Consider the following 12,906-nt stretch of genomic DNA (forward strand, 5'->3'; position numbering starts at 1 on the left):
TCTGGGAAGCTGTTCCCAGATTTTGATATCCATACTCCAAAAATGATTAAATTATTGGGTAAAGCAAACTAAACGTACTTAAAGGTGTTCATGCCACATCTTTTTCATCTCTTGTTTTACATTGACATATGAGAAATACTCACAGGTTGTAAGGCTAATAGAAGTTCGTTCAGGGGATTGGTTAAGTTGGTGCCAAAGATTATAAATCCAGAGCTGATACCTGCAGAATGAAGAGCTTTGTCCAAACTGAAACAAACAAAGAAAATAAACATTTAATAAGAGCAATCATCTCCATGAGCATTAACAATATGAAGAAAGCTAGAAGTATGTGAACTGTGTGGCCTACCGTCATACGTCTACTGTCATTGCACAAGCTGAACAATTAATCAATTGAAGATTGACACTCTGATTTGAAAGAATTCAATTTTCAAACCATAAGAACTGTGATTAGACAATGAACGCTGACTGTGAAATTATCCAAACTAAAAATTAACTTCTGTTTGTCATTTTTGCTCTCTGTCTGCATGCTGTAGCTCTTTTCACTGACAGTGTCTGACACAGAACTGAATGTTGGTGGAAACATCTTTTTTTTTCCACTCCTTTCAAAAGACCCACAGATAGTGGCTCTTGCTTTCCATAAAACAACTTAGTGAATATATCTCAGCTTTTCATACTGACAGTTAACAGCTTCCTATTTTTGCTGAGTAAATGACAGCTTAAGGATTAAACCAGTCAAACACTTTTGATTTAAGATGAAAATCTAAAAACTCAAACTTTATCTCCAGCACTAGACACAGCTCTGTCTGTATTACATCAGCAGTTGAACATGATCGCATTTGACAAGGAATATATAATATTTCAGAAATATCTTGCCACATGTGAAATAAACTGTTCAATCTGACTGAATAAAAGCATGTTCACTTTTTAAAGTTAACTGTATAAAACACACCAGAAGGACCGAAAGATCCAGTTGTAATTTTTTTTTTTTTTTTTTTGCCTTAGAATTAATATGCAAACAACTGGCCTTCTCCAGCCACTGGGGTACTCAACACTGAGGCACCTGTGTGGTTGATCATGCCCAAAGAAAAGCTCCACATGGTCAAAATGTCAAAGGTGATCCCCTCACAATGCAAGTGATACTGCCCATCGTAATCTCCCTAACTTACCACTTGTTAGATACAAAGTCATTCGAGCAGTGCCCAAAGATTCTCAGAAAAGACCTGCTACCAAATACATCCGGTTGTGCCTTAGGTCACTGGTGAATGTTCAAGTTTCACAACCATACAGTAAAACCAAAGTACCAGGATCCTCAACACCAGGGACCTCATGTACAAAAAATGCGTGGATTTCCTAATGAAACTTGCCGTACTCCAAAACCCAGAAATTGGCATAAGCACAAAAGTATTCAGATGTATCAAAGTGTGCGTAGGCATGCATCCACAAATGTTCCGTTTGTACATCTCACTGAACGTGGAATCGAGCACACGCACCAAACTCCTCCCTGGCCACACCCCAACCTGATGTCAACCCCAACCCAGATGTCAATGTATTCAAATAGTTTGGTTGTGTCGTGGTGACGGCACCATAGTGTAGAGTGTTGTGTGTTTGATAGCATCCGCCATTGTCTCTGTGTTGTTGTGTGTAAAAATTAAAGAGCTTTTAGAGACAATGTGCAAAAACAATGAAAGCTGTGGCTCGGTCACTGTTCTCTCATGCAGGTCGCTGTAATGTAAAAAGAACATTAAATAAGCATGTCCGTGCGTGTAAATGCTGAGGTCACAGCAGCGCACACATTAAAATAAAAAGGTATTAGGTGCGCGGTGGCTGACGGTGTGTGACATTAATGTTACACACGCTTTTACTGACAAATACTGAACACAGTCGGGGGGCTTGTTAAGAAGTTCTCTAGTTAAGAAAAAGAAAACATATTAATAACAACAACTAAAAACAAATTCATGTGATGATGCCTTTATAGCAAAATATGTGCTGTCAATAGCTCTGATTACATTAGGAAAACCGGCTTTCGCTGCAAAATGCACTGTAATGTTGGAATGTGATGTACCTGATAATTGTGTTCCACACAGCTGGCATGACTCGGCGCAAGGCTGACTGGCACACTCCTGACTGATCAGCCAGCTCACATTGGAATGTCCCTGTTGTCAGGAAGCGCAGCGTGGTCAGCAGCTGTGTGAGCACAGACAACGACCCGGCTCCTCGCTGTATTGCGCTCTGGGCCGTCCGCAGTTCTGTGCGTAACTCCAGTAACAGTGGCTTTGGTAAATGAAATCGGTTTATGAGCCAAATATCTTCATTTGCAAGTAAATCCTTGCGTTCCACGAATACACGCTCATGTCAGATTGCACCAATTGCATGGTCCTCTGACGCTAATGCAGCCACTGTTAGTGTCATTTTACGCATCACTTTGCTCATGCTTTTACAACCCCAATCCCAATGAAGTTGGGACATTGTGTGAAATGTAACTAAAAACAAAATACAATGATTTACATATCCTCTTCAACATATATTCCACAAAGACAAGATATTTAATTTTCAAACTGATAAACTTTGTTTTTGTGCAAATATGTGCTCATTTTGAAATGGATGCCTGCAACACGTTTCAAAAAAACTGGGACAGTGGTATGTTTGTATTGTATTCTGTTTTTATTTACATTTTACACAACGTCCCAACTTCACTGGAATTGGGGTTGTATATCCATCCACAAACACGTGGGTGTGTAAAATGTTCATCAGTGTGTCTCTGATGTCACATCACTTTGATGACTTGTTTTCACACTATTAACATTTCCCAGCATCACCTCCATGTGTCGGAGGTGGCACAATAGCTGTCGAAATGTGCATACGTCAGATAGAAATTTTGCGTGACGCACCGCACATTTCCACGGTTATATTCCTTTTGATACATGTGAACATGAGCGTGGAGACGGGCGTATGCCACAATATTGTGCGTAAACACATTTGTTCTCCTGCAAACATATCGGCATCGTGAAACAGCCCTGTCAGTGACCCCAAACTCTTCCCAGGTGTCTCTCAACCTCAAAGGCTGAGGGTCCAGAGACATGAATGTCACTGCCAAGAAAAGTGTATGTGTCTAAAAGTTGAACACTTTCATCACAGAGATATATTTCTGACACCCTATTCCAGGAAATCTTGATCGTTGCATTGATCCATGACAACTGTAAACCCAGATAGTCCTATTCCTCACTCAGGTTCTCAGGTGCTGCAATCAGGGAATCCACTGAGTCAGCAAAGATCACAGGATCATCCATGAAGTCAAGGTCAGTAGATCTTTCCTCATCAAGAAAAGTAACTAAGTCTGTGGTTTCCACAACCCTGCCCCCATCCAAGCAATTATTGAACAGTGTCAGAGCCAGAACACATCCCTGAAGAATACCAGTTTTCACTGAGAAAATTAGCATTTCTGCCTCCACTCTACACAGCACTGACAGTGTATAGTGTAGGCTGACTATGTTGTGTAGCAAATTCTCCAAATGTCCTAAAGAGCTGCCTGATGAACTGAACTGATTGCTTTGCAAAATTAAAATGTGCTGGCTGCAAAGAATCATTGCCAAAAATCACACTTGAGTACCCGCACAGCCAAAATGTGGTTGATGGTTGACTGCTTTGTCATAAAGCCACACTGTTCTTGTCACTGAGCAGCAGGTAGTTGCAAACCACCCACACAATTTCATTTACTGGAAAATATTGCAATTTAAATCAAAAATGGATTGTTGGTGAAAAGAATTATAATTTCATATTTTCAAAATAACTGTTCAGTGCTACAGTATTTTAACTTACTTTGAAATGAACAGAGAAATGATGAGCAGCAGAGCCACCAGGATGAAGAAAACACCCAAGATTACCTGTAAAACACAAACAAAACAAGTAAATACTTCGAGGAACATGCATTATAATGTGGTGTGTACACACTGCGACAGGAAACCGTTATAGTCATATTCATAACAATGACTGAACACCAGTAGGAAATAAAAAGTATGTTTTCAAAGGCATCTACTGGAGCTCCACATACAGTGTAACCTTTTTTGGCCGTTGCTTTTGTCAAAGAGAGGCCATATGGCTTTGTCAACCAGTATGGCACTGCTGCCAAAGGTGACAGGTGGGAGCAAAGGCACATCCCAGACCAAGCGAGGAGATGGAACAGAGGGAGGTAAAAGAGGGTGATAAACAAAAAAGCAACAGAATGGTAATTAGAATGTGTATCTCTGCTAATGCACCACTCCATAAAAAGTAAATAAATGAATACATTTGCACATTAAATCAAACCTGTTAAAATTAGTGCATGCAGAAAATGCCAATTAAAAAATAATAATAATACATTTCCTATTTCCACCCCTTTATCCAGACTCACCCAAAACAAAGACATTTTTCCAGACCAGACCCAAAACTTTAGGTTTACATTTCAGTCACATAATGTCACAGTTTTAAAATTAACATCAATTAAACTGCAGTATGTAAATCAAACCTATTTTCTTGAAACTTTGCAAAAGGAATGACCTCTGACCTGTAGATTCCATCAGGTATTTTGAGCTATGAGCAAATGACAACTCTGTTTACAATATAGCACGATAAAGCCTTCCGTACAGAGGAAAGGAAGAAATTTGGATATGATATAAGCAGATGAGGGACAAAGACTCGAAACAATTGACAGACAACAGAACTCAGAACAGAACAGCGGAATGTGGCTCTAAAAAACAAAAACAAGACAAAAGCCCCCCCCCCAAAAGAACAAAAACAAAAAAACAACAACTAGGAACCAAACTTGAGAAAAAGGAAAATAAATCCAAACAGCGACACGTTACACACACTGAGAAAAAGCAGACAAACATGGAGCATGGCAACATTATAATGAGGGATAAAAAACAAATAAAAAAAAGATGATCATGTACCTGAGCCCACTAATAAAAGGGCAAAAGATAAGGGATGAATCGGTAGCACAGAAAATATCCAAAATAAAGAGAAGAGAAAAATCGTAAGATTTCATTATTTATGGGGGTGGACTCGGATAAAGAAGCAGAGCATGGACTTAAAAAAAACAATTTCTATAGAATGCTGGATAGGCCAGGACATTAATAAGGATGCTTAAAACATATCAAAATGTTGTGCATGGACTGGAATAGGTACCATTACATTGAATGCAAGTAATAGTGTGGTGTGTGTGTGTGTGTGGGGGGGGGGGGGGGGGGGGGGGGGGACTCAGTTTGTTCACAAAAACTCAAGAAAGTGAATTTCAATGTCACAACTACAATTACACCAACAACCATGGTACTGAATGTGCTGGTCACCTTCATGAAAACGAGGCCTGTATCGATTTCATTTGAGAAGGTGAGATTGAGATGGTCAAGAGTTCTGCTGAAGACGTGCTTTTACTTCACTCACTGGTCAGATCAAAACACATATTTCTTAGCATGTCAGGGGAATTTTCAAACATAGATGTTCATTAGCCCATCACTGTGGCTGATATGAAAAACAACGAAATGTGTTTGACATACATCAGTGGTATTGCTCTGGAGAAATCACAATAGCTTGCATTATCATGCAACACCACTGCTTGAGCGCAAAGTAAATAAATTCCCAAACTCATTACAGTTTAAATTTAAGTTTCAAGACTGTCATAGCACCAACCCTCTTTCACAAAGACATTTGCGCACGCCTGCAGTGCTGTCAAATACTAGAAAATGAACAGCAGTGAGAATGTGGAATAACAATTAAGAATGAAAACGCGGAACCCCTCCCTCCTTTATGCAAGATGACATAATGTACAGCAGTGAGAAGTAGCAAAGACAAAATGAGCTAATCCTCACAGAAAACACAATTAACACAGTAACCCTGTTTTAACATCACCAGTAGTTGCATGTGAACTGACATGTGCAACAGAATTCACAAAGGCAGCATGCACATGACCTGGCTGAAATAAAATATAAATAGCAGGATGTTGTGATGAATCATTACCGTACCTTCTAAGCCAGTCACATTACTCATCTCATACCTTTTCAATCACAAAGCCGGGGACTATACATATACAAAAGTAAAATTGTTGTTTGCAACATACAGAGTAGCAAGATGTAAGTATATATAGCAACTAAAAGAAGTGTGCCTTGCTGTTTGGGAATTTTATATGGACACAAATTTGTTAAATGTGTAGTTTAGAAAACTTATTACAGAACCACCTTGGGTCCTCATTTGCAAGCACCCACATAGACCAACAGTCCATCCCCACCACCTGAAAGTAGCCAGCTAACAGCTAAATACATGAGCATCTCCTTAGCCTTTTCTACTTGGTTCTTTAAGCCTTGAGGCATCTGTATGCTGGGTCACGCTCAGGTACATTCAATGACAATGCAAGTAGAATGCCTAAACTGACTCTCCCCAAGTAAGAGCTTACTTTACACAAACCATTCCAGCAGTATCCAAGGATGCTCCACAGAGACCAAGTACAAAAGACATTCAATCATTGCTGTAGGTCACAGGTTATAGTCCAAGTCTCACAACTATACAGTAAGACTTGAAGCACCAGGAGACTTGGACTTTCTTTCTCCTACAAAGATACTGGCATTGCCAAATATGTCTGTCCAGAAATGTAATGGCTTTATAAGATCTTCCCAAATATCTTTTGACCTCATAGGCCAAGCCATCAGAAACTTAATGTCCTTGCCAAGGTAAGTGAATCTCTGAACAATTTTGTCACTCTGAACACATAAAAAAACTTCTGGTAGGTAAGTCCAAGAAGAAATTGAAAGATCGGAGTTAGGTTTTCATCCATGAACTCGTAAAACCAGATACTCAAGACTCCTCACTCAGCTTGTTAAGTGCTGAATTGGAGACATCCATTGATTCCACAAAGATCACAGCATTGTCCTCAAAAGTTCCCTTCTTGCAATCTGTTGAGATGTTTCCTGCCTTCAACTGTTTGACCACCTTTGCAATCTCACTGAGACTTGGTACTTTTGAGCTGACTACAGAAACAACTGCAAGAACCCTGGTGCTGGAAATGTTCGAGATCCTTGAGGAGGATCAGCCTTGTACAAGTGCTCAAAATATATGGCCTGTGCTATAATTTGTAATGACAGCTGTAGGTGCATGTTTAGAGGAATGTAGTGATTCAATTCCTCTGTAAGGCCAAGGTTCACCTGACTCGTGCGGCAATAAAAGATTATTTTCAAAATCTATTCATTGAAAAATTGAATAGTTGTTGGGTGAAACACTGACCATTGTTTTCCAAAGCTCAAGGTGACACCTTGAAATATATTTTCTTCACAGCCCAGAGATATACAATTTACTGGCAGATCAAATCAAATCAATTTTATTTATATAGCGCCAAATCACAACAACAGTTGCCCCAAGGCGCTTTATATTGCAAGGCAAAAGCCATACAATAATTACAGAAAAACCCCAACGGTCAAAACGACCCCCTATGAGCAAGCACTTGGCGACAGTGGGAAGGAAAACTCCCTTTTAACAGGAAGAAACCTCCAGCAGAACCAGGCTCAGGGAGGGGCAGTCTTCTGCTGGGACTGGTTGGGGCTGAGGGGAGAGAATCAGGAAAAAGACATGCTGAGGAAGACAGCAGAGATCAATCACTAATGATTAAATGCAGAGTGGTGCATACAGAGCAAAAAGAGAAAGAAACACTCAGTGCATCATGAGAACCCCTCAGCAATCTAAGTCTATAGCAGCATTAATAACTAAGGGATGGTTCAGGGTCACCTGGTCCAGCCCTAACTATAAGCTTTAGCAAAAGGAAAGTTTTAAGCCTAATCTTAAAAGTAGAGAGGGTGTCTGTCTCCCTGATCTGAATTGGGAGCTGGTTCCACAGGAGAGGAGCCTGAAAGCTGAAGGCTCTGCCTCCCATTCTACTCTTAAAAACCCTAGGAACTACAAGTAAGCCTGCAGTCTGAGAGCGAAGCGCTCTATTGGGGTGATATGGTACTAAGAGGTCCCTAAGCTAAGATGGGACCTGATTATTCAAAACCTTATAAGTAAGAAGAAGAATTAACAGATAGATAAAAACAAAGAAACTCATAAAATATACCAAAAAGTATTTCAAGTTTAAGAATCTGAAATCAAAATTTAGACATAAAAAAAGACTCAAAAAGATTATCAAAATAGTTAAATAATTTAATAGCGATTATTAAGCAATTAATCATTTCAGCATTACACTAGACTTAGGGCTCCTTACATTGTTGAACAAGTTCACAACTTTGAATATGTTCCAAGAGTATCTACAGAGAGAGAGTTGTCAGAATCTCTTTTTTAAATTCAAACAAACGTTTTACTTGATCCACTACAATCATATTCAATCAAACCAAGTAATATTGATCATAACAGTGTAAAAAATGTTGCTAACTCAATTAAAGTTTTAGAAATGTAAATATAACACCATGCTAAATACCCTCAGTCGTGTAAATATAAAAACAGGAAACAGATGGTGACCTTTTGACCTCTTAAAATAGGTCAAGGTTAGTCATCTTTGAACTTGTCGAAGGTCTGTGCCCCAAGAATGTACCCTGTGAATTTGGAGACCCCTGACAGTAACAGGACAAGACTTACTCTGAGGATAGACAGACGGACAGCTGAACGGACGGACGCAAGGCCGTTGCAATACCTAATGGCCAAATTTTGGAATTGGGTTCAAATGCAATGCAAAAGACAATGCAAAAGGAATAAAGTCAGAGGAATGGTGTAATGGCAGCTTGAAGGGATTTTGGTTATGCATGAAGGAAAAGGGGAAAAAGCAAAACTGTAAAATCTTCCATGCAATGACTATTGTGAGTTCAGTATATCCCTGAGATGTGTTTCTTGTATAATGCCATTAATTTCAACAAATACCCAGGCAAACTAGGTGACACTGATGCTGGTGGTTAATGAATCAGCCAAGGTTACCATGAAGCATCCATTATGCACAATTACAGTGCAATAAAACAAGATGCACACTTTTTTGAAGGTAGAAGGTGCATATGCAAGACAAAAACAGGTACTGACACCTTCAAACGTCTGATGAGAGAATGATAACGTGTGAAAATACAGAATGTACATGAAAATGGATTACAACATGAGGAAAACAAGCCAATCGCTTCAATATCCCACACCAGTGGCTGACTGCTACAGAAATAATCATTCATGCCACTTATCCAGGTCCATTTTGCGGTGGCAGCAGACTAAGAAGCTCAGACCAAGCTGCTTGGTCTATAAATTCTCAATGGACTGAGAAAAATGAAAACTAGAAGTATACATTCAGTATTTATGCATCGTTTCCCTCCAAATCTCCATTGTGATTGTACTTTCTTTTTTTGAGATGTTATTGGCATCTCAAGGATTCAAAAAGGGGTTTCCCTTGTACTACATGATGTCAGATAAGTATGTTCTACATCCATTCAAACCTGCTGAGCTGCAACTACCCATGATTTCACTATTATGACTACAGTGCGAGTTATGTTTATTGTAAGATGATAGGCAGGGGAAATCAGTTTTGTGAAACGCACCAGTTACTGGATATTTGTCTGCTACTGGGAGACTGTTCACTATTATGTGATGCAACAGACTTGCTACTGCAAGCCAAGGATGTGAATATAAGGTTACATTAGGTTACAGTTTTGCCTATTTTGATCACATAATGTGTGGTATTATACAGTGCATCTAGAAAGTATTCAGAGTGCTTCACGTTTTCCACATTTGATCTTACAGCCTTAGTCCAAAATGGAGTAAATTCATTTTTTTGCCTCAATCTTCTCCTCAAAACACCCCATAATCACAACAAGAATTTTAATTTTTTAATGTTTGCAAATGTATTAATAAACTAAGAAATCGCATGTACATAAGTATTTACACCCTTTGCTCAATACTTTGCTGATGCACCTTTCGCAGTAATTACAGCCTCAAGTCTTCTTGAATATGATGCCATAAGCTTGGTGCACCTATCTTTGGGCAGTTTTGTCAGTTCTTCTTTACAGCACCTCTCAAGCACCATCAGGTTGGATGGGGAGCGTCAGTGCACAGCCAATTTCAGACCTCTCCAGATATGGGCTGGGACACTGAAGGACAATTTGTCATGAAGTCACTCAATTGATATCTTTGCTGAGTGCCTAGAGTCATTGTCCTGCTGAAAGATGAACTGTTGCCCCATACAGGCCTGACTGGTAGATTACTGCAGATATGGTTGTCCTTCTGGAAGGATCTCCTATGTCCACAGAGGAATCCTGGTGCTCTGACAGCGTGACTTCAGGTTCTTGGTCACCTCCCTGACTAAGACCATTATTCCCTGATCGCTCAGTTTAGACGGCCAGCCAGCTCTAGGAAGAGTCCTGGTGGATCTGAACTTCTTCCATTTATGGATAATGATGGTCACTGTGTTCACTGGGATCTTCAAAGCAGCAACATTTGTGTACCCTTCCCCAGATTTGTGCCTCGAGACAATCTTGTCTCAGAAGTCTTCAGACAATTCCTTTGACTTCATGCTTGGTTTGTGCTCTAACATGCACTGTCAACTGTGGGACCTTATATGTAGACAGGTGTGTGTCTTTCCAATTCATGTCCAATCAACTGAATATACCCCAGGTGGACTCCAGTTGAGCTGTAGAAACATCTCAAAGATGATCAGTGGAAAATCAGTGGACCTATGGACGGCAGTCTGTGAGCATCTACATATTTGGTCTCATTTGCTCAGCTGTCCCGAGTGTGTTGCACAGCTTCAAAACACTTTTGGCACCATCAAGATGGAACGCACATTTGATGCAGTCTATATGCAGTTTCTGCATCATCTGATCGCAGTCTACATATTCTGACAGCATCAAAACAGCATCTGAAACGATCTGATTGCGGTTGATTGAGCTTTGAGATCGATCGGTCACAGCAAAGCCTGCCGTCATGTTGTGGGATGTCCAACTCCACTGGACCCCGGCCAGGGAGGGCAAAGGAAATGTTATGTAATAACATGTACGTGACACACATTCATTATATATAGTGAATGTGAACAGTGCACAATCAAACCGAAAGTAACATGTGCCACTGCGCCTCTCCGTGGTCTCATGCGCAGTAATGCATCATAGCGCACGTCAGGCACGAAGCTGAATGGATCTCACCGCTGTAATGTGCATATTGTAACCTGATCACCATATAAACTGTGTAGTAAGTGTGACGTGGAACTGTATCCCAGGCCATGACAAGATTACTAAACATAAAACTCATCTTCAGCATGGAACCAGGACAACGCAGAGCGCACAGGAACCAACCACAGCCCTGTGGTGAAAAGCCTCCTCACCTGGCTGCTGTGTGCTGCAAATAACCATGGCAAAAATTAAATCCCATGTGACAATCCAACCGGACATCACGATGTACAGAGTTGTGTTTGTGCTCTGAAGTAAGCAAAATAGAAAAAAGAAATTATTCGCTGGAAAGGCTGCAACTGATGCGACACACAGCTGAGTGATAATTTCGCCCCACACGTGCACTGTGGACTCACGCGTACGAGAAACACCAGTGCTGCCTCTCACTCCGATCCAACCAGGACGTTTGGATAATGAGCAGTGTTCTGTGCCTTTGTATGGCCGTCTGACAGCAGTCTGTCCTCTAAATTGTCTACATGCGCTTTGGATGCCATCGTGCAGGTGTGGACGAGGTAATCTGGTGGGGTTCTGACACTGCTGACCACACCTCTTTTCCTCCCGACTGCGTCCGATAATGGTAATATTTGCTGTTTCAGCTTGGTCCTGCACATTCTTGCAATGTGTGACAGGGGCTTAGTTTTTTATTTTAATAAATTTTCAAAATCTCAAAACAACATTTTTTCATCATCCTTATGGGGTACTGTGTGTAGCTTTTTGAGAAAAAAAGGTGAATTTCATACATTTTAGAAAAAGCCTGTAACATAAAAAATGTGGAAAAAAGTGTAGCACTGTGAATATTTTCTGGATGCACTGTATGTAAAAATCATTAAGCGTGCAGCCTAAAAAATGTTAACATTCGCAATTAACAATAATAATAATAATAGTAACTAGCGTGTTGCCCGTGTGGATCCACAAGCTCTAGATTGGGTAGTGTTCATAAAATAGGTGGCGGACTTTTTTCAAGGGTGGTACTAAATTAAAATTTTCTGAGTTGGAATGGTGTTTGAGTCCAGAATATTTTTAAAACCTTAGACCTCAACAGTTTTTAGAAGAAGAGCTCAACCCTTTTATTTCCTGTTAATTAAGTCCTTTTTCAATGTTAATTTACTGTCTTAATGCATTTATAAATTGTTTAGGTTCTTGATATCATATCCACATCATTATTATCATTATTATTATTATTATTATTATCATCAGCATTTTATTATTACTTCTATTTTGTCATTTGATTTTTAAATAGACCACAATGGAAATAAGTGTTTTCACATTCTTGTGTCACCCATGTATTTTGAGTGTACTTACAATTATATTGTGTATTTACAAAAAACTTACCAAATATAATCACGCCCCCATGTATGCACGCATGGATGCATGCATGCATGCTTTTAATATACAGATGACTTACCGCCCCTTGCTGGAATGACATGTGAGTCCAGAATGTTTTATCAACATCCACTGTTCAGTGTTGTTAGCCAGTATCTGTAGTTTCTCCAAGAATAGTAGTCCTATCAACGTTCTGTTTTCGCAATGCTCATCCGTGAACCAAAATACATAAGCATACCAAACAGTAAATGTCAACTCTTCCCAGTTTGTCTGTGATTGAAGTTATACACACGCACGCACACATGTAGAGTTTTTTGTCTTTTCTGCATTCTGCCACAAGCAGGTGTTTCTATTTTTAATTTTTACACACCCACAAAGACAGTGGCGGAAGACATCAAACACACAATAGTTCTCATTCATGGCAATGGGAACATGACATTTAACT

The 12,906-nt window shown here is 39.8% G+C and overlaps 1 protein-coding gene across 1 annotated transcript in view; it reads right to left on the reverse strand.

Annotated features, from left to right (window-relative positions):
* Window positions 1-12,906, reverse strand: part of lmbrd1 (LMBR1 domain containing 1) — a 178,795-nt gene that overhangs the window by 64,486 nt on the left and 101,403 nt on the right. Inside the window, 2 exon segments of the mRNA XM_034184354.1 lie at window positions 144-246; window positions 3,817-3,881. Of these exon segments, the coding sequence (XP_034040245.1) occupies window positions 144-246; window positions 3,817-3,881 (168 nt within the window).

Source organism: Thalassophryne amazonica, chromosome 13, assembly GCF_902500255.1.
Source record: "Thalassophryne amazonica chromosome 13, fThaAma1.1, whole genome shotgun sequence".
NCBI classification, from domain to species: domain Eukaryota; kingdom Metazoa; phylum Chordata; class Actinopteri; order Batrachoidiformes; family Batrachoididae; genus Thalassophryne; species Thalassophryne amazonica.